This window comes from Pelmatolapia mariae, linkage group LG2, assembly GCF_036321145.2.
Source record: "Pelmatolapia mariae isolate MD_Pm_ZW linkage group LG2, Pm_UMD_F_2, whole genome shotgun sequence".
Classification (NCBI taxonomy): Eukaryota; Metazoa; Chordata; class Actinopteri; order Cichliformes; family Cichlidae; genus Pelmatolapia; species Pelmatolapia mariae.
The window spans coordinates 18,027,254-18,050,462 of NC_086228.1; the positions used below are offsets into that span (position 1 = coordinate 18,027,254).

The window sequence follows — 23,209 nt, forward strand, 5'->3', positions numbered from 1 at the left end:
AAACTTTGATAGTTATTCAGAGTTATGCCTTGATTTAGTTTTCCCTGGAGTACACAGGAAATGCTTTTCTATAAGGACAGAAACAAACCCCCCCCCCCCCCCCCCCCCCCCCAAAAAAAAAAAAAATGCTGCTATGCTGGAATGAACATGCTGGATTAATCTTGGCTTGATTGTAAATTATGATTGATGCCGGAGTCAGAAATGTGCACATGCTTATGTGTGTTTGGGAATTCTTGCTACCAGCGCATAACTCCCTACCTGCGTTAAACGATTCCACACATACCTTATCGTATGTGTTTGGGGTGTTTCTGTTTAGAAACTGATTCAGAATGCTCCGTAGCTTGAGCTATTTTTTTTTATTTATTTCAGTTAACAGCAAATATTACTGATGATTTTTTGGAAAACATTTATATAAATCAAAAAATGCTCCCTGTAATCAAGAGTTATTTTTCCTGGAAAATGTTTTGTTATACAAAATGAACAATATTGTGAGAATAAGCCAATTACCATCTCTTGGTGTGCCAGTGCTTCGAAAGTGTTTCAAGATGCTCTAACTTTTTTATTTATATGTTTACATACTTTATATATATGAATGTGCGAGCGCGTTTGTCTGAGTCTGTTATCTTTCATCCAAGTCCAACATATCTGTGTGTCTCTGTGTAGAGTCAGTATGACAGGCCATGGATTAATGCCTGGATATGTAAACGTTTTGTTTGAAAGAATATTTAAAGAAGAAGCGTGCCAAATCAATTCAAAGTCCACATGTTAGTTCCAGACAGGACTCTTTTTGAGATGACTTCTTTTGTCTTTGGTTGTCTCTCACTTGATCCAGCTTGTCATTCTACATCTTGCTGTTTATATCTGGCTTGTATCTTCCTTTCACTTTTCTCCACCTTTGCTTTTCGATGTTTTTCCCCCCCTTGTTTTTTTTTTTTCTTCCTCACATCATCCACTTTTTTTCCCCCTTCAGCTTCTTCCTCCCTGTCTTCCTCTCAGGACATGTCACTCCTAACATCCTCAGACACAAACTATAAACACACATATCAGTTGAGATGTTTTCTCTCCATTTCTCTATCCCATCTGGAAAACCTTAGTTTGCCCCCAAAACATGACAACACTGAGAAAGCAATGAAGGGGAGATATGGGTTACACTGAGAGCACCGCAGAAACGACTGAAGCGAAATGGAGAAGATATCAACAGAAGAATGGGAAAGAGATAGTTTGTTAATTGTTTATTTTGGAGTGGTAGGTTGTAACATTGGTGAAATACTTTGTGTCACAAAATGTTTGTTTCATGCCAGATTCATGTGTTCAGTGCACTGATTACTTGTTTATGTAACCGCTTTTTTAAAAGTGCAAGTGTCTCTCAAGTTGTTTGCACTGGCCAGAAAAATACATTTATCTGCTGTTTCTGGCTGGAGATGGACATTCCCAATTCCACGAGTGCCTCACAATTTGATATTTAAATTGAATCATTTTAAAAGACATGTCTAATGAAACTGTGTAAAGTTACTGACGTAAAGATCGGCACTTGGGATTTTTCCTGCCTTGTCATGATCAGAGTATATTTGCTTGTGTTGCTTTTGCATTTTTAAAGTTACCGTAATAACTACAACATATTTTCTTTCTGTTTCCTTGCCTATCGCCACAGTCATCTTGAGGACAACCAAATCACTGTTATCGAGAGAGGAGCCTTTCAAGACCTAAGACTGCTTGAGAGACTGTAAGTGTGCCATTATACACTGGTTCCTATAGTACATATGTGAATAGAGGTACCATACTGCAAGGTAAAATAAGAATTTTATGCATGCAAAGAGCCCCATGATAATAATGTGATCTGTCACAAAACTTTTTTGCTGTTTTTCCACTTTGACAAAATTGTACACACCTTTGATTTACTGCTCCTTCCTTGCTGTTCTGTGCAGCATATTCACTGACAGAGACTTCACCTGATTGATATCCAAGTCCACTTCACACACTGCCTAGGAATGTGTGTATCTGTCAACTCACACCAAGGCTTTAGTAAACAGAATCAGGGTGTTAGTGTACAACACAACACTTCCCACACATACACACCTGCATGTTTATGAGTCCTCGTTAGAGTGATGATGGGAAGACAGGTTCCAGAAAGAGGATTCCTTTATGTGAGACAAAGACAGAATGACACAATTTGAGTGTTAGATGGTTTTTTTTAGGAGCAGCATCCTCATTAAAAAATATTGTGTACAGCAATTCTAAACCCAAGAACGGGCTTTGTAATGAATGTTGAATTCATAAGCTGAATATTTCTTCATTCAATTTATATCACCATCGATGCAATTTTATTTGCTATCTGAACACTGTTAATTTGTCATTATCTTCTTTCAAATTGCTTTTGCAGTCTGAAAAAGAATGCCACCACATTATTTATTTTGATTAACAAATGTGTGTCTGTTGTAAAACCATTCATGAGAGTAAGAATGGGAAGGAAGTCTGTTTGAACAACCAAAATTTACTTAACACATGGATGGCATTTTTCGGTATACATGCTGCAGAGTGGAGAAGAGAGATAAAACCGTTAGATCACTGCAGCTGTCAGCAGAGCTCTCCTAAAATCCAGATATGCTGAGCGACAGAGACGTGTATATCTTTCCTCTAAATGGAGATCACACATATATGTGAAAGCAGAAGGTCACTGCCCACTTTAATGTTAAAAGGCTCTTTAATGCAGTGTCAGGAAGGGTGAGAGGTTACAGATGAGGGGGAGGGAGGATGTTGGGAGTCTTAACAGTTGTGTGCCAGAACTCACATAGACAGCATTTAATTTATCCGAGTAATTTCAACATATGTTTTTATGCCATTTTAGTCAATTTATTAAATCAGAACCTATTGAAATAAATGATAAAATTAAATATCTATGCTTGTTTGAGGATGACATTTGCTCTCCAAAATGAATCTTTCTAAAGAGGGGAAAAAACGGTAATAACAAGGGCCTGCATTTTTTACTTTACTGATAGTAAAATGGTTTTTAAAATGCTTACTTGACAGGGTCTCTGATGTTGTGTCTGCCAGGGTGAAAGGTCAGGGGTGAGAGGCCCTGACGCTGAGTCCATGTGATTTATGGAGTCACAATGTGAAAAACATGGGGCTTATTTTGTCATCCCCTTGGGTCAGAGCATTCATAAAGACTGAAATGCCAGAATTCATAGCCATTTGTGCTTTACTCAGTTATAAATGAAGGATATTTTGCAAAATAAACGGCATTTGTTAAAAGGTGTCATTTCAAATTATTTCTTTTGTTCTTTATTTGAGAAAAAAAGCCCTACTCATTATGATTAGTAAGGTTTAGTCTCCAAACTCTTTCATTTTTTCTGTGATTCTGAGTAATAGGAATAATTTGCCAAAACATAAAATATGAATGCCACAGACATGTGGTTTGGTGTCATTTCAAAGGTTCTAAGCAGGAAGAAAACCTCATCATTAATGCTTAAAAATACACAAAGAATTATTCTCTTGAAACTATATCTGTGCTCTGAGCAAATGTCCTTTAATGACTCGTAGCTGTAATAGTAGCTGTGCTGTACTCACATACTAGCAGGTATTTTCTATCTTATTTATTTCAGGTGGTGGGCATCTTCTTTTTTTGGACTCAATTATTCTTTCCATTGGTGTACACAGGAGTGAAAGCCACTATCTTATTATCATTATCACAGGGTTAAAAGGTTGGTGTCTGTGTCTTCTCCAGCACAGATCCTACTTTGTGACCCTGCGACCCTCCACCCTTCTTTTCTTTCCTTTTTCCCTTCCACGCCTTGTTTCTCAGTCTAATGCTTTGGTAGCCTGATAACACTTTCACTCCCTCAGCTTACACTGTCTTCATTTATCTCTACTTTAGCCAACCCCACCTTTCGTTGCACACATGCATACACAAGGCAACATCTTTTATCCTAAAACGCCTCGTTCTGCTACTGTCTTTCTGTTCATCAACCTGAATTCTTCCACTCTCTTCTTTTTGGCCTTTGTAATTTAAAGTCATGTGTTTATCTAATTTTCCAATGAAAATACTAAAATAAGGAATGCTATTTTGCATAGAAAGTGTGACTAAAAAGATTTTTATCCCACAATAGTCGAGAAGACGCATCAGAGAGTTTTGCAAAAGATTGCCGAGATTATAAAACCATCCACAGGTGGCAATAATCAAACATATGAGCAACGATGTGGTTAAAATTGGAATGTAAAAACATTCTGTATGCGAGAGCAACACATATAGATTGTCATAATTATGTGGGTGCCTTTAACTTGTTTTTATTACTTGTTATTACTTTTCCCTTGGTCATAAATCTCTGTAGAGGTAAATGTTTCTGTGTAAATGCATATGTTGAAGCCTTTGGTCACATTTATTATATTTTAAACAAATATGTATAGCGTTTTAATTACCTTGTGGTTGCATCCCGGTGTTTAATATGAGGTGCCAGACACGATAAAAATGAATAAAATGCTAGGATTTCTTTCCCCTCTTGCCTCCCCACTCTTTGTTGCGGTCATGTTTTTGTTTTTTTCAGAGGCAAACATATTTGTCTCATTTTCTTTGCATTCCCTCGCATCCATTCCGATGGATTAGTTTTGGCAATCCCACTCCAGAAATGTTATAACATCTGTGAGTCCTTATATTGAGAAAATGACTGTTATTTCTCTTACTGATAAATTCATAAACTGCAGCAAAAAAGTAGCCAGAAATGCACAGGAGAAATCGACGGTACTGAACAGACCAGTCACAATAGTGTAGGACACAATAGTTTGTAGGATTTCAGAGCAGTTTGCAGTTCTGAAGTACCCACCTAGCGTAGATTTAACACAGCGGTATAAATCCTCTGTAAGTTTGTAACTTTATGAAACACTAAAACATGCTTGTAGCCCAAAATTGGTCCATCTCACACTATCAGGTTAAAGCATATGCAGTGATGATATATTGCTAATGGACTTTAAGGAGTCTAGAAACTGATGACCTGTATACACAAACCATAGTGTGATAACCTCTAGGCCACGATCACAGGAAGTCAGAGGCTTTTCCATGAGTTTAAACTTGCTGACCTTTAAGGTCATTCAGTCAGCTGTGTGGTGATTGTTCAGTCAACACAAAAGCACGGATGCGACTGATTTATTAGACATTGTTTTTGCCCTTTTTCTCTTCCCAATGACATGTTTTCCTTCATTTTCCTTCTTCTATTTCTCCCTGCAGTCGTCTGAACAGAAACAAGCTCCAGTTTCTTCCAGAGCTTCTCTTCCAGTCCAATCCCAAACTAGGACGACTGTGAGTACACTTTGATTTTCTTTTTTTTTTTTTCATCTTCTCCCCATTCACGATCTCTCTCTGACTCTCCTCCGTCATTCTGTTTCCCCTTTTGTGCCGCTTTTGATGTGTTACGTGATCCATTTGAAAACACGACCATGGTGTCAGGAGTTTTATCCTGGTTGAGGGTTCAGGTCTCGCGCCAGGTGACACAGTGCCGCTCTGTGCTCCTGTCGAGAGTTGAAAAAGGCAGTGAGTGTCAGATGTGTGCGTTTGTGTGAGTATGCTTGATTTTAAGAGGTGAAAGTGTGCCTGCAGTGAATGTTTTGCTTGGACTCGTGTGGAATTTTTATTCAGGAATATTGAGTTTTCCCAGAGTTTCAGAGTGTAAGAGCAGGTCATACTGATGCAGCAAAGCCTCCCACTTGTCCTCCTCCTCTCTCGTTTTCATCTCACATTCCCAGACATACTCTCTCTCTTTGTTTTAGTCCCATTGGTGCATCCATGCCGTCTCCCCATCTGTGCTCTTTCTTTCCACTCAGGTTGTCAGGTTCTCTATTTGTTTTATCCTCAGAGAGGATAGACAGCTTAGGTTGAAGGTTGAAACACCTTCTAAACTTTATAGCTGTTTACATTGGGCTTCTTTCAAGAGAACTTGGAGTTAGAGTGTGTGTGTGTGTGTGTGTGGGTGCATGCCTGAATTTAATTGTGTGTATAAGTATTATTGGGTGCGTCTATAAGTTTGTATACCCTACTGGATATTTATTTGTGTTACATGTGTCATATTGATGCTGCGTTTCAACATATCAAGTTTATGTGTGTTCAGCATGTGTGTGCATGCCTATGGTGAGAGGTGTTAGGATAACAAATACCAGCGCTAGGACATTAATCTTCTCACTTCTCTCATTCTCTTTTATAATGTTTCCATGAGGCAGAACCCATTGGAAGCTACTGTAACAGTTCTTTGTTCTTGAGCGTTTTCTTTCCATGTTTTTTCACCTTTTTGAAGTGTAGGTTGACCAAAAAGCAGAAATTAAAGGAATACTCCGGTTACTCCAAAATGACAAATTCGCTGGCGAGAACTAACATGTTGATTGAAAAGTTTTGAGCTCCCTCCTTCACGGAGAATGACAGCTATAGTCAGCTTAGGTTTGCAACACTTAAATCGGATTTGAGCAGCGAGCCAGAGCCATTCCAGTGTCGCAACATCAACATGTCCAAAGAAATGTCAAAAATTAAATTTTTTTTTTCCACAAAATAAATTAAATGTACTTTTCCAGTGCATATATTCACATCCTCATACTTCCAAAGCTTTGCTGAAAGTATTTTGGGCTGGCACCGGAGAAGTGGATTGTGTTGCAGGAAAGTTTCTGTGGACATTTTATGACATTTTGATTTGTTGGTCCACTATTCAAACCCTTTCTTCCATAACCGCTGTGACTCAAAGAAATGTTACAAGCTTTTGCAGCAACCTATCAACCTACAGGCAGCAACTATTTAATACTCAAAAATGGATTCCTGAAAGTTGAGCTTTGTAAGGAGATTTACTTGCTGTTTACAATCTGAAAGACTGGAATAAACATTACGTGCACAGTACATCATGACTTTTGTCCACTGCAGGCTTCTGCCACTGTTAACACAGGTATTAATTAATATACTGCTATCTATTCAGCTTAAATCAATGCTTATTTATCATTAGAACGTTTGTTCTGTACTACCTTGTTTCAGAATAAAAGTGATTGATAATGTTGTCAGTTTCAGTTTTCCTCCTTACTTTCTCACCATGATATATTTTGTTGGACGGACATATTTTGTGTTTCATATTTTTGTGGTGATGTGTGATATATTGCTGAGGCAGAGTAGACTGCTAAATTGTCATCTACGTCAGCTGTGGCTTTCAGGATCACACACAGTTAAAAGTCCTCATAAACGCCAGGGACACACACAGTGACAGATGCAAATGGAGACGAATACAAATATTCCATCACACGCACATTTTCACATGGCATTTTTTTTCAACCCTTTTCCCTTTTTCTTTGTGAATGACAGCCTTATTTCCTCCACCTCCTGGCTTACAACTGTATAAAACCCCTAATTGCTCTCGAAAGCTATTATTTATCACCGGTCGAATATGGATCCCTATAGAGCTCTCAGACAACTCAGGAGAGTGGAAAGGGTGAAAGTGTTCCAAACTTAACATTATAAATCTCATGTTCTTTATGTCCCTACTTTGCCATCAGCACAATCTAAATTACAGTGTCTGGAGTTTCCTCCGGCACTTTTTTTCTTTCCACTTTTCCTCTTTTTTTAGTGCTTTTTCTCCCATCCTCGCTGTGTTTTCTAAGGAAGTGGTGGTAATGTAAGCACCAAGGTATGTAGACGAGAGCGTGTGTATAAGAGGGAAGGGCAAAAAGAGGAAGAAATGTAGGTAGAATTATGGGATAGAGAGAAAGTCAGATGGTGGGAGACTTGCAGAGAAAGTAACAGCAGGAGAGTAAGGAGGAGGAGACAAGGAGGTTTGCTGGTGGCTTTCTGGTTTGGGTTCGTAACCTTCCTCTCTGTCAGCCTTGGTTAGATATTAAATGATGGCAGTGTGATAGGAATTACCTCTTAACCCTCCTATTAAAGCTCTGTGGTCTGAGGTTTGGAAAAGGGAGGAGTTGGAAGGAGCTGGACTAGCATTAAGTGAAAATAGCCATGGGTTAGACGTTTTACTCTTGAGGAGGGTGCAGGGGTTCGGATAAGAGGTATCAGACTGGATAATAGTTTTTAGTCTAGTCTTTAATCCTGCAGGACTATGAATCAATCGAAGAGGTTGTCTCTTAATGGAAACTTTTCTAATTTAGCCTTAAGTGCTGTTGCTGAGTGCCTGACAAAGACGGATGGACAACACATATAACGGAGGTCATGAGAAAGGAGGGAGATGGATGGATGAAGGGATGCTGGTGGAAGATAAAGGTTTCTTGTAGATGGATGAAGGAAGTGGAGCCTGTGGTCCCTCTAGGTGCTTGGTAGAGGGGAGAGAAAACATAAATGGGAAGGTTGAGATGGATCGTGGACTGGAGTCTGTGGGTTTCAGTGTGTGCAGTCTGTGGTTGTTTCCCCCCACAGTTTGCAGAGACTGCGGTCTCACAGCACATGCACACAGACACACACGGTTGCACATAGTAAGCTCGAGCTTTGAGTAAAATACATTTGCGAAGAGTGTAATGAATTTTTGGTTTGAAATATAACGTATTGATGATATCTCAAATGGAAAAGTGAAAGCTACTGGTTACAGGGCTTTTGTGCCTCAGTGCACATTGCACTGAGTCAGGGAGGTTTACTTTGTTAAGTGACTTGATGGCTGTTGGTCTCCTGTCTAATAATGCTGACCCAGACTGAGCCTCATCCTGTTATCTTCGCTTTCTCCTCTGGGAGTTTGTGTGTGTGTCTGCATGCTTGTTTAGCGCATAAAAAGGACTTGAATTAGCTCTGGCTCACAGCCCATGTTACTCATGAAGCAACAGGATCCCACCCCCCCGCCATTTAAGCAGCTCAGGTTACACTTGATTGGTTTGCATAAGGCAGAAGATGAAAAATGAGAGTAATGTTATACTAAAGAGATTTTTCCCGTTTTCTTCATGAATAAATCCCTAGAGCTTCAGATGCTGAGTATTTCACAGTGTTGAAGGTGATCTTTGACCATGTTTCAACACTTATGGACTGTGAAATACTGTAGAAGCTTTGCAAATTTTAATGTAGCTCCTGCCATATAATGGATATTACAGAGTTAGTCAGCAGACTATAAATCTCTTCTGCTTGTGCTATTTCTAAACAGTATTTTTGGACACAGTGTGGCAAAGCTAAAGTACATAAATTACATCACTTTATCACATAAGCAACCAGAAAAGATGTGCTGTAAAATGAATGTTCACTGCAAATTTACAAAGACAAGATTGCATTAAATTTATGTCTGCAATAAAACAAAAATGAATCAAGCAAGAAATAAACTAAAGATTTAGCTGGGGATAGAATCTAGCTGTCAGATTATAGTTGGTTAACATGTGTCAGTATGAAGCTTGTAATGATTATCTTTCATTCCAGTGTTATAGATTGTTTGCATTTGTTTACAATACACCTAAACAAAAGCAGATAAATATAGTAACACACTACACATCCAAGTAAAATCCCAGCTGCAGTGTTAAGCAGCTTCATTCTGCTCTCTGCTGACGGAGCACTGCTGCTGGGCTCCGTCATTCTCCTTACTGCACCGCATAAACTGCATTACAGCAGGATATCAGCAGCCAAACATTCAGACTAAAAGGATCTTTTGGAGGCTTAATAGAAAGAAGGAAATTTAGTTTATGTCCAGAGGGAGGCCGGTAAGGAATTTTATCCAATCCACTTGTCCTTCAGAATGCTTCATCCCTACATGGTCACTGGGTGTTTACCAATTTGCATTACAAAAATACCTATAGAGGTTTAGCTAAACAAGAGGGGGAAAACCAGAGCTGTGGAAGAGTAAAATTCAATGAAGCAAGGTTAAAAGAGAGAAAAATCGCCCGGATGACTCTAATGATCAACAAATCATGGCATGGAAGGTTCCCACTTTAAATCCCTGCACTGATGACTGGATGGTAATGAGATATTTTCTTCAGCACCATTAGGTTACTCTTGTGTGAAGCAGTTTACCTCCAAATGCTTCAGTGATTCTCCCAGATGTGAAAGTGTGGTCTTAACTCTCCACAGTTACTGTAAATACAATATACGAGTTAAGCCAGGGGAAAAGACACTGCAGAGAGAGAAGAATGAGAACGGGAGGGAAGGCTGGAAAGAGCAGGGGGTCATTCGAGATGTCTTTTCCTCCTAATTAAGTTAATGGAGAAAGACGAGGAGCCTGCCTTTAATCTTGGCTAATTGTCCATTTAGAGGCGACTGCCATAGTTTACCTGCTGGAATGTTATGGTTAGTGTTACAGGAAGTGGATGAACTTTGTGTGTCCAGTGATTGGTTACGACAGACTGGGCCTCACTGGTGATTGGTTGGAACGATTTGGAAGGGTGAGAGGTGAATATAAACAGTCTGTACTTACATGTGTCTCCTCTTTTTGGTTATTATCTCATTCACTTATTGACTTTATTCCTCTTTCTTTTTTGTGTGCTCTGTTGCTGTTGGGGTTAGGGTTAGAAATACTGCCCTGCACAAACTGAACAAACAGCTTTGATGTTTCTTTTGCTCTCTGGGAGTATAAGATTGTTTTCGTGTCACTAGGCTCCAGGCCTTTTGTTTGGTTTTCACGCCACTGTGTGCTGGTGAGAAACAAATAAGTCTCAGATATATAAACACATAGACGCACACACAAATACATCTCTCTCACGCCACCTCTCCTGCTGATTTAGAAGTACAAGCGCTGGACGTAGAAGTATGCACTCTGGTCATTCTGTGTGTGTCAGACTTTATACTGAACCACAGACCCATGACAGAACTTCCTAATAATTAAACATGACCCAGATGTACAAACCGCGGTATGTAGCTGGACCACAAAGTTTGTAGGACCTTATACACAACTAAACACCAAGGGCAATATTCACCAATAAAATGCATGTGCATTTCTAACATGTACATCAATCTACCTTTATATTTTGATGAAATCCTTTTTGAAGCAATTGGCACAAAAGCAGAAAAGCAGAGGATGTTCTTGGATAAAGCAGCACCTAGAGGCTCATAGGCCCCAGGAAAGAGCTGCACCACTGGGCTCATGCTGGTATTCACTGGTATTCAGGGAAGGAAAGGCTTTTACTGAGGGAACCTGACCAGAGCTCTTCTAAAATAGGTCTGCTTTTAGTGGCTTGTGTCTGTGTGTGTGTGTTTCCCACAGCCCAGACGGCAGTGCGATTTTGTCCCAAGACATATTTAGATAAATACACACTGCTGTGATATTGAAAACCGAGAGAGAGAGAGAGAGCATGAGAGAGAGAGAGAGAGAGAGAGAGACAGAAAGCATGAGAGAGTGAGAGAGAGAGGGGGAATGATAGTGGGATAATTTGGGAGATTTGGTTACATGAGGAGAATTTCCGATAATTCTTTCATCCTATCTCTGTTAACAATACTTTCTAATTTGTTGCACTCAGCGTGTTTGCATGTAGCTAAGTAAGTGGTTGTGTTACTGTTGGCTTATTGTAGCAAACTGCTTTAAATAAAATCTCAGCAGGAAATTATATTTTTGTTTTTGGTTCACCATTTCTGGTGCACATACTCATACACATGGCTGGGTCTGTCATTTCTTGTATGTGTTTAATCTTTGTTTCATCTTCATGCTCATGCTACCTTATGTTGAGAACCGTCAGTCTTTAGGATTTCCTACATAGAGAATGAACATATGAACATCTTTATATTGTTTGTATTTCTAAACTTTTCCTAAATTGAACAAAAACTACTTAAAAAAAATAAAAATAGAAGAATGATTTTGATCTCCAAATTAATTTTTTTGTTCATAATATTTCACTCCATTGTACAAGTGTTTATATTCATATAAAGTCTCTGACACCAATTCTTAAACATGCAGTTCAAATGCATAAAGTGTTTAAGTTTGGTTCTCTTGCTGTGAAAGCGCTGGAAAGGCCAAGTCATAAAGTGTGTGTGTGTGTGTGTCTAAGCCTATGTGTATTTTCCTTTGCAGACGTGTGAATAAAATAAGCCAGAGTGTGTCTTAGTGGGGCAGAATGCACCATCCAGGCGGTCTTAAAGTTCACAGCAGCAACACCTTTCCCTTGTAGCTGCCTACTTCAGCAGCTTGCCAGTTAGCTAGCATGCTGCAGGGCCAGAACCTATGAAAAGTTCGTGGGAGGTTGTGTGGTTGTTGACTTTTTTCTTTCTTTAAGTTTTTACATAGCAACAGATTTTATATGTTTGTACTAAAATAGCACAGGGACTGCATGTGGTAGTAATTTCACCACGCAAATGAAGATGATTTGATGGGGGATGTAACAGTGGAGCAGCTAGTAAACTTGGATAAAGATATCTGGTTTTCCCTTTGACCTCCTTACTCTTACAGAGGAATGGTATGCAGACACATACTACATTTTCAGTTGAGCTCATTTGTCTTGTATGTCAGCGTGTAGGGTAAAGCATATGCTCGTGTTTACAGTCTAGGTGTTAATTCATATGCATGTAGGGATGGGAATGGAGAACCGGTTCTTGTAGAAACTGGGTCCCAGTAATCCAGTTCCTTGGATTTATTAGTCTCGATCCCGCTTCATGCACTCGCACTACAATCAGCCGATTTCAGTTCCCGTGTCAGAGGAGGAAAATAGCGACGGGTACTAAAGCATAGATATGGACATTTATTTTTATTGCACAAAAGGAGAGATAAATGGCAAAGTGGAAAACTGCATCCAAGAAAGAAACAACCACAATATGCCGCCAACAACAACTTCGGTTCTTTGCCAGCATCTGCCAAGACAGCTTGCTAACGCTAAGCTAGCCAAGAATCCAGAGTGACAGCTGCCGACCCCAGCAGCCAGACCCTCAACTTGAACAGGTAACAAGCAGATGCAGTCAGGCTGCCTCCTTTTCCACCTGTTCATGTTTCTAAAGCAGAATCACTGTGGGGATCACTTTTTTGTGCTGGTTTTCATCTTTGCTTTGTGTGGTCAGCTTTGTTTCCTGCTAATGGAAAGATCTTAGAGACGTGTGCCTTCATTGGAGATTTGAGTTGGTGTGTGAGGTTGTGGCCCCAGGTCTATATTGTTGAATGGTGACTATGAGAAGTGTCTTTTAGCTATTTTACAGAGTAACATGAAAGTAATGTAAAGAGTAGTATAACAAATTACTTTTTCCTGTGAGTAATTAAGTAGCATACTGCATTACTTTTCTGCATTACTTTTAAGAAAAGTGTTCTGTATAATAATGACTTTTTTGTTTAATGACTCCAACACTGACCACAACAAAGAGGGGAAATACCTCAGCAAACATGCACAAACATGTGACGCACAGCAGGGAATTAATTTGCATTAATGTAATTTCTTTATTGCTGCTTAGCAACGGTGGTGACTCTCAAGACAGAGCCAATGAGAATCCAGTGACAGTCCATAAGTAATCGAATCAATGAGTGATGTCCATAATGGAATCGGAATCAACTTGACCTGTAAAAGTCAAAATGAGCTAAATATTGCAACACAGGATAGTAATTTGTGTAACTGCATATTTGCTTATATGTTCGTATATGTCCTATTTTCCCGTGTGTGTGCGTGTGTGTGTGTGTGTGCGTGTGTGTGTTGGTCTGTCAATCTGTACTTGCATTTAAGAAGAGACAAACTTGATATAGGCCCAAATACACTCACACAGTGTTTGTTTTATCCTAATTTAGGTTTACATGACAGCACTAATCTAAAACAGACTTGGCTCACTGGAACGATGGAGGAGGATGACAAGGAGATGAAGGAAGAAGGGGAGAAGATAGGAAGAGCAGCAGGGGCACATGATAGAGAACAGGAATTATATGTTTAGGGGAAAAAACACAGGACTGGGTAACAGGTGAAGATGGTCGAGTGAGACATAGCAAGGTTGAGGAAAGTAAAAATGGAATGAGACAGAGATTAGGTTAGCTGGAGGAGAAAATAGGGCTGTAGATACTCTCTCTGAATAGGAGCTTTAAGAAAATAGAAGCTTTTGTTGATTGTTGACCTGCTTTTTCCCCCCTTCTTACAGCAAGGACTAATGATCTGGCTCTGATTTGAGATGCTTTATTTTTCCTAAAGGATATTTTAAAAACCTGGCAACTAACTTCTGGCCTTTTCTCTCTCTCTCTCTCTGTGTATGACTGTGTGTGTGTGTGTGTGTTTGTGTGTGATAGGGTGGGTTTTTGTAGTAAAAGCACAATGGAGTTGTATACACCCGGCACTTCATTACTGACAAAAGACAAACCACTAAACAAATATAATTCCCTCCCATAATTACATTCATGTGTATGAGCTGATAAAAAGGACAGATTCTTTCCTCAACACTGTTCACTGCTGCATTTTTTTTTTTCTTAGTGAAACTCAAGACTTCTTTTTTTTTTTTTTTTTTTTTCAAACATTTTTACATGGCTTCCAGGGCAACACAGTAATATAAATGGGTAAAAAGAGAGGCTCATGCTGTAAAGGTCAAACTGAAATTCTGTGATGATTACTACAGAGGAAATAAAAAGTGCAGGAGTAATAAATAATCTTCTCGTAGTTTAGAGTACGATTATCCCATGAAAGATTTCTTTCACATTTTTGAACAGGTTTCTTGGTGTTAGCCTGTGTTGTAGAGATGTCGTGGTTCGAGTTAATGTTACGCTATTAATCATGTCATACGAACATCTCATTGTAACTATCTGATTTCAAAATAAATCTCGCAAAGTGTTATAGCAGCTGAAACCTGACCTGCAGACTAACTGTTGTTGTAGAGTTATGGTGATGTCATCTGAGGGTGTCTGTCTTTAATCTTCTCCTAAATTCTGGGAAAAACTGTTTCCAGGTTATTTACTGTAATCTGACAGGTGGGGGGAGTTAGTCGGTGTAAATTGAAGCTCCAGCCTTAGTGTGGGGCCCAAAAAAGTGATGAAATATCTCAGTGTGTGATTACACGTGCCTGCAAAAAGATACTAAGCAACTTAAGATTCACCACTGCTTTGTGGGCTGAATTCTGTGCTACAGGTTTAAAGCTGGTAAGCAACGAGATGCAAATAGGATTTTTAATTTATGCCCACTTCCAGTAATCAATAATAATATAGAACGTGATGTGACTTTTATGAAGTGAGGTAGAAAGCAATCATCTGATGGATGGCTGTGTGGGCCTGCTTGACTTTAAAGCAGGTCACTTGAGTTTATGGCCTGTCACAGATCTGGGAATAATGGTTTCCTCAACCACAAGCTTTACCTAATAATAAATGTACTATATTTGCCATGCACAAATGTTGCAGAAAACAAAATCTTTGTTGTGAACGTTAAATAAAAATAAGAAAATAGTATAATCTACTGTCTCCTGGCTTGCAGTTGTGCTGTCTGAAAACATGCAGCTGTCAACAAAACAACCAAATTATTAAATCACTCTGGTCATAAGGCTTTACATTTTAGTTCATATTATAGAACCTAAGAGTGTTTCATTATAAGAAATGAATAAATATTGACGTCATTATTTTTGATCGGATTTCTGGAAGTCTTCCCTCATGTCACTGTTTGCCGGTCTAACTAATAGCAGCAAAATGAGAATTCAATATATGGAAATTCAGCCTGCTCAGTTTTCTTGAATGTTAATCCCACGTGAGTTAAAAATTGATACTTTGCGCTATTAAACCTCTTCAGACACCTTGACATACTGCAAACACAATGTGCAAAGTGATTAACGTCAGGATTTTGTGAATCGGAGTCGGTGAGAACGTCTCAGTTTGTGCGCGCGTGTGTAACATTTCACTTTGTGGGAGGTCTGCATAGCTCTTGCTTTCTTTGTTGATCATTTTTATGGCTACATATGTAGAACTATATGTGGAACTGGCTAATGTCTCTCACACACACACACACACACACACACACACACACACACACACACACCTGCAGACACATGGATGTATCTCGAGAGTTATGCTTTCTGTATATGGGCTCACAAATGAATGTTTGAACACGTGTGTCTTTTAGTTAGACTTGTGATTTATTCTGTTTAAGTGAGGTCTGATTGTTACAAATGAGCCAAAACTGTTAGTATTGCTCTGGTATAATCAGAGTTATACACACGCACACATATGCACAGAATGGCCCAGAAACACTGGAGATATACACATTGACCCACACACTTTGGAGACGCGAGTAAACACACATCTCTTCATCTGTCTTGCTGTCACACAAACATGGTCATTCAGTGACTAAGAGCTTTGTAAGGTGGTGTTTCACAACTGAATGCCAAAAGAGGAAAAAAAATTGTCCTAATGTAAATTCCAGAACAGTATTTAGAGTATGAAAAAAATCACCAAATTAAGCAAATTTGCTCAGCAAAATAAAAAATGAATAAAGATCAGCATTTACAATGTATTTACAAATTGGTATACATTCCTGTGAAGTCCTTCTGTTGCAGATTTTATCTACAAGAAAACCATACACAGAGTAACTAAAGCCAGAGAAACATTTTGGAAGTAATTACTTAACCACGGTGTCATACAGTGACCTGCGTTGTATGATTAACTCAAGGTTTGTCTGGTTGTCATTATGTTATTGTGTCGTAACATGCTGGCTATAGTGAGCTAAATAACTCTGGAAGGTTTAACATCATCCATGTATGACTGCAGATGATTCAATAGCAAAAATAACAAACATAAGCTGCTACATGCAACATTTTGTCATCAGTAAATCTTAACCATACTGAGGCTGAAACATTTGAATAAACACAGCAAACAAGAATCCTGCCAAGACGATTGGCAGCCACAACCCATCCTCAGAACTGAATTGTTTGCCACCTTTTTGATTTTGTTAGAGATGTGTTAAATTGCTTTATTATACAGAACTAGAACATGGTGCTGCTGCCCTTCACTGCAGATTAAAGTTTTCAGCACTTCTGAATACATTGAGTTTGATAAATCACTTTCACCCCTTTAAATATTACCATTTGTTTACATTTCCATGGTGGCTATACAAAGACATTTCAACATATGGCATTATAGAAAATGTTTTATGTGGACATTTCAATTTTAACCTTGTACTGCAGTTACATAGAAATTATGGTACAGCCTTTAACAGTTTGGGTTACCCGTTGCCTTGATTTTGCTGATATTTCTACACAGCAATAGTGAAGCATATTCTTTTACAGATGTGTATTCCCCAACAGGTTGATGAGTGCATGCTGGTTGTAGCTGGCAGCCTCTTGCAAAGAGGGTGCTGTACTGAAAACCTCCTTGTGATTGATTTGGTTGCTTGCAACTAGCTAGTTTGCATGAAAGACACAACTTGTCTGCAAACAGTCTCCAACTACTGGCTGAGGAGGATTGAAACTCTGAAAAGTTTGTTTGGAATTGCAACTGGAAAAGGGAACTGCCTTCAGCATGCTAGGTGCTTGCTCAGATGTGAAGTTGTAGAAAGGAGTTTTCTTCTTTCTTCTCATGCAGAGTGTACCGTGGACGCTAATGTTTTTGTCACTTTTTAAGGAATTAAACTCAAAGTAATGTCAGTACTTCCACGCTTTGAACGCTACATGGTCGTACTCTCTCCTGCACTCTATTATCCATTGTTGATCTACACACGTCTGTTGCTACCACGGACATTGCACACTCATACGTCATTGTCATGAGACACTCTCACAAACAAAATCACGGTTTAGTAACGCAGTAACGCAGCATGCTTATGGGAAAGTAACAGTAATCTAATTACTTTCTTTCAATAGTAATCCCTTACTTTACTCATTACTTGAAAATAGTAAACGGATTACAGTAACATATTACTTGTAATGCATTGCTGCCCATATCTGGTAAGGCACAACTTTTACTTTGAAGGCGAATGGTCTCCATTTCCGGGCTGCACTGGCCACAGCAGCCCCCAGCAACCACAAGCCAAGTAGTTCAGTATTCAGCGGTTTTCCCTGGTAACAGTACTTTAGGCTTCTGTGACCTAGGTCTTACACTGCGGATTACGTATGTACGGTTTTACTGCTGTACTCCAAGGGGTCATCTCTATGTTTTATATCATTCATAGTAATTACAATAAGGAAAAATAAGATGCTTTTGAAAGCTGTTTTGTACAGTTTTTGTGCAGATTTTTTGAAAAAAAAACAGGGAAGAGGGAGAAAGCTTAGATAATGAATGACACAACATTTGAGATTTGGATTACATGGAAGAGCACCAGAGCTACGAACAGCCTGACTGTGAGACAGAGGAGAGGGAAATGAAGATATAGGAAATGAACGACTCAGCAGAAACAGAGATAGAAAGAGAGCGAGAGAGTGAGTGAGAGAGAATGAGAGAGAGAGAGAGACAACCACATGAATGGGGTAAGTGGAGATTTAACCAGACCTCGTCTAAATGCAGAACACCGCAAAGCCACTTTAAAACCTGTACAGATATATTTATACATCACATACAAACGCTCACAGCAAACACTGTGGACTTGAAAACACACTGACATTATGAGCAGATAGCACACGGGATAGACAGCCCCTTTAGTCGGGTTCAAACATGGTTTTTCAGGTGTCATTATGGAACTTTAAAATGGACCTTGATTTGTTCGATTTACTTTTACCTTAAACATTTACTCCTGCATTTACATTGTTTACAAATATTATAATTGCGCCTCAACTCATGTTAGCAGTGATGCATTTGAAGCCATGTTTATAGCTAAATCTGTATCCAAATCTACAGTTACGCCTAAACAAAGGCATACTTCAACAGGACAATGAATGAAAAGCCAGTTCAGTGGGAGCATGTAAGAAGTGCTTATTTTTAGGTTTAGAAAGATAATTAAAGATCCTAAAAAGGCCATGACAGTTTGTGTATGTTGCTCAAATCATGTTACAAACAGCAGGGCTTATCTTGTTTGTGTTGAACATTCTTCTCACGGCTTAAAACGCTTACAGACGTCATCGTGTGTTGTCAGTGTGTGCATGTGTAAGACAGAAAAAGATTAGGAAAGGAAGGAGGAGCACATCTTTCTTTGAAAGAAAGATATTAGGTGTTTGTTTATGCCTGTATCAGCTAAACAAAGGGAACAGGAATGTGCATTTTTGTGTTTAAACATAGAAATATGAAACCAAAAAAGTCCAAGCAGTCTTCCTTTCTTTTCATGTCTTTTCCTCCCTTTTCTTCTTTGCTTTGTTTTGCCTTTTTACGCTTTCACATTCACCCTTGGTTTTAACATTTGACATCAGAGAGAGGCTAATACTTTGCAGACTTTGGATAACCTGTCAGGTGTTTGCTCGTCTGAGGGGCATTTGCTTTTTTTGTATGTGTGGAATTTATGTATAGGTGTGCCTTTTTTAGTGAGTATTTGTCAGAGCATTTTTTAACTATCACCAGGATCCAAACAGGAATGTGTCTTCCTCAGGTATCAGAAGTTTTCTTGTTACTTTTAAATATCTTTTCAAGCTTCTTCAAGGAAGCTCAATATGAACTGAAATGTTAAACATAGTCAGCTGACAAATGAAAAGTGGGTATCTGAGAGATGGGAAAGGTAATAGAAATAAAATAAATCCTTACAAATTAAAGTAAAAACAAGCACTTTTTTCTTAGAGGCAAAGAAAGAGAATGTATGCTCTGCCGCACACATCGTTCTCTGTAAAATTGTCATCCTGAATTTTGGTCACTTTTACAAGCACAGCGTCACGCTCGTGGTGTAGCCCCATGGCCTTGTGTGTGTTTCAGAATGCCTGTGATACGTTTCTGTTTCAATCAAAGACAATAGGCTCCAGTGGCTTGCCCGCAAATTTGTAGCTTCGCTTTATAAGGCCACCGAGCCACCACATCCCCTCCAGTATGAAACAATAGACCTGCTTCACATCCAGCATAGATTAGCTGTTGATTACACTGCTTTTATACTACTTTTGCAAAGCTGCTCCAGCTCTATAAGCTTTTGAAATCCTGCAGGGAAAACAAAGAGAAAAGGACAATTTTTCTCAAGTTTAGATTCAGTGATGTCGCATGCATTTACACAAAGTTAGGCTAAAACTCAAATATCAGCATGCTGTTAGCTATAATTATAGCATCACGCTTCGGGTAAATTGTATAATCTTGCATGCATTTACACAAAGTTAGACTAAAACTCTAAGCAAATATCAGCATGATGTTAGCTATAATTATAGCATCACCCTTGGGGTAAATTGTACACTCTGGACATGCTACACCATGGTACTGAGATACATCATGTACCAAGTTTTGCAAAAGTTGAGTTGCTGATTAGGTAAAAGCACATGGTCAAGAGGTGGATACATAAAACAATGAATACATTTTATATAATCAAATAATGTGTGACAGAGGGTTTTGGTGCCACAGATGGGTTCTTTCTTTCTTTGTTTAACTCAGTCAATTATTCTGCTCACCCCAAGCACAGACCAGACTGTTCGTTATATTGTGGATTAAATAAAAACCTTCTACAGGCATTACCCAAGCTTGAATCAAGCACAAGTGTAGTTCCCTGTTAATAAAATGTGTAGAAATTGATGATCAGGGGAAACACTGACTTCTGTGGCAACAATTGGTAATTGCAGGATTCCTGTGCATTCATTTCTGATGAGCCGTTAACCTAGAGTGGTGAAGTTTACTGGAACACACAATTAATCATCATAATCATCAAATGCTCCACAGCTGGCAATCCAGGGTTACATTAAAAAACAAAACAAAAAACACAATGTTAGCAAAGTTTGTACCATTAGGATGTGGAAGCAAATCAAAGAAAGTTGTACTTCCCCACACCAAACTAATACTTAAAACAGTTGAAAACATATAAGTGTTGAGGCAAAGTGTTACAGCTTGAGAAGATGCTATCTCTTTTCATCAAAATGTATAACAAGAGGCTTAACCTCTGCTGAAATGAATTGACTCTGCTTAAGATCAAAACCTCGAGCGATGACAACTAAGCTAACACAGCTTAGATCAAACAAGTGCCACAGAATAAGACACAGCTGTCAGCATTTGGCTGTAAGATATACTCCAGCCACTGAGCAGTTGTTGATGACCAAAGAGCAGCTTAGCCAGTAGCCAGCCTATCCATGCAGAGATAAAGCTTGTTCTCTGCCCAGACTGAAGGAGTTCAAATTGAGAAAGTTGGAGGAGCTGATTGGAGGAGGTCTAATTCATGGATCCAGGAGGCAAGTAACTGAAAAGAAATATCTAGCTTGCAAAACAAGCAAACCAAAGTCTAAAACTGCTGTATACAAGACTGCTAGCATCACAAGAAAAAGGAGAAAAGAAGAACAGGAATCAAACAGGTTGTGCAGTGGATTACCATATGCGCACACACCTCTGTCTGTTGGGAACACAGCTGAATCAAAAACGAATGGAGACAGAATCTGTAGGAGAGAAAGAAAAATAAATTTCAAATGCCAGCAGGAGATGATACTGATGACAGAAGGATGTTTGATGTATGGAAAAGTTTGTCTCCGCCGCTGAACATCAATAAACTGCCGTCTGCAGTAACCAATACTGACAAAAGAGAAATAAACTGTGGCGATAGAGACACATTCCGAGAGAGGGAGGAAGAGGGGGAACAAAATTAACGGAACAGAAACAAAGACAGGGAGGGAAAAGAAAGGGAGGGGAGAAGGGCAGCAAAAAAAGAGGGAGAGAAAGATGAGAAGAAAATGACAAGAAAGGAGAGGCGAGATGAAAGAGGGAGAGGCTCGAGCCAGGCAGCGAGAAAGGGAGACATTTACATTCAAAAACCATGCTATGTAACATATCCTAAACTCAGATAAAACACATCAAAACTCATTTAATGTTTAAAAGTTGCATGTTGCAAGTTTATAGTCAGTCTTGGAAACCTATACATGACTTTAAATTTATGCCTTGTCCTTTGTGTATAGCGTTAATGTACTGTGCTGCTTATTTAGAACTTAAAAAAAAACTATTGGGGGCATTCATAAGATTTTCCTTCTCTTTCAAATGCTTTATAATTTCCTAAACAAACCCCACATAGCAGGTGATGTCCCCCTTTTAATCTGACTTTGAACAAAAGTAATTTGTATATGATGCCAAGTAATACAGAGGACATAAAGCATTCATAATTAAATACACACACACAACAAAAACACAACAGGAGGAAAAAGAACCAAGTGACTTAAAAAAAACTGAATAAGAGCACGTGATAGCCAAAAACACACAGACCAAAAGGAATAATCATGCTGAGAAGATACACATGCTGTTGTGGGGCATAGAAGTGATAGAGTGAGCTTGTGAGGAACGATACTGAGATAGAGAGGAACCCAAGAGAGAAAATATGAGACGGCATCAGTTAGTATCAGAGAGCTAAATAAATGGCCACAGGCATCAAGTGGTGCCGAGCGCTACTGAAGTCCACACTACCCACTGCCTGGTGGTCACTTTCATGTGGTCACTTAAAGATGATGTCACCCGGCAGCTCCTTGGCTGTGCACTGCCCTGCTGCAACATTCTCAGCTCTTCACTCTTCTGGCTTTATAAAAGAACCCGAAGGTGCTATGTGTCTTTAGCATCAATTAGTGGTATGTAACATAAACCCATGTGACCATCAAAGTGCAAAGCTGGCATTTTCCTCCATATATATCTTGTGATTTTGGATCTTTAATATTGTTGCTATATTGAGATGCTGAAAATGGAGGCATAAGTTGCATGTTACATGATAAAAATTTCGTAAGCAGACAACTGATCAACCTAAACAACTGTCGTGGTCATCCAGTTGTCAGTCACATGCCAGTTTTATGACACTATTTGGGAAGCAAAAATCTTCTGACACTTTGTGTGCAGACACAGCATCTGTTCTTTACAAGCTGTCGGACGCTGCTGATGAACTGTTGGCTGACAAGTGCATGAACATGTCTGTATAAACACACACATAAATACACACGTGCATATAAACGCGTTCATGTCACCTCACTGACAAGGTGCTCACTGATCCTGCTGTCTTTTATGCATGTGTTTGATCGTGTTGCTCCACAATGCCCCGTGCCAGCCGAAAACGAACCATGTGTTAGTTTGTCTGGGAGATTACGCATGCATTCATAGCCACTGAAATCACTCCACAAAGTCAGTTTACATCATGTTTACTGACGGCAACCGTACTCAACAGCCATGTTAATAAAAATGGCCATTGTTTAATGCGTAAAATTTTACAGCAGTCTTGAGCTTAACTTTGTTTTATTGGTCTACTTATGCACTCGAGATCTAAAACTGTAATGTCTGCAATTAAGTTTTTATATATAATTATTGTCACTGGTAGTCGGTTTCGCTCTTTCTTGTCTCTTATTTTTCCCTCTCTCTGACATATC

General features: G+C 39.1%; 1 protein-coding gene across 1 annotated transcript in view; it reads left to right on the forward strand.

Annotated features, from left to right (window-relative positions):
* Window positions 1-23,209, forward strand: part of slit3 (slit homolog 3 (Drosophila)) — a 229,262-nt gene that overhangs the window by 18,902 nt on the left and 187,151 nt on the right. Inside the window, exons 3-4 of the mRNA XM_063494239.1 lie at window positions 1,652-1,723; window positions 5,219-5,290. Coding sequence (XP_063350309.1) covers window positions 1,652-1,723; window positions 5,219-5,290 — 144 coding nt within the window. The remainder of the gene's footprint in view (window positions 1-1,651; window positions 1,724-5,218; window positions 5,291-23,209) is intronic.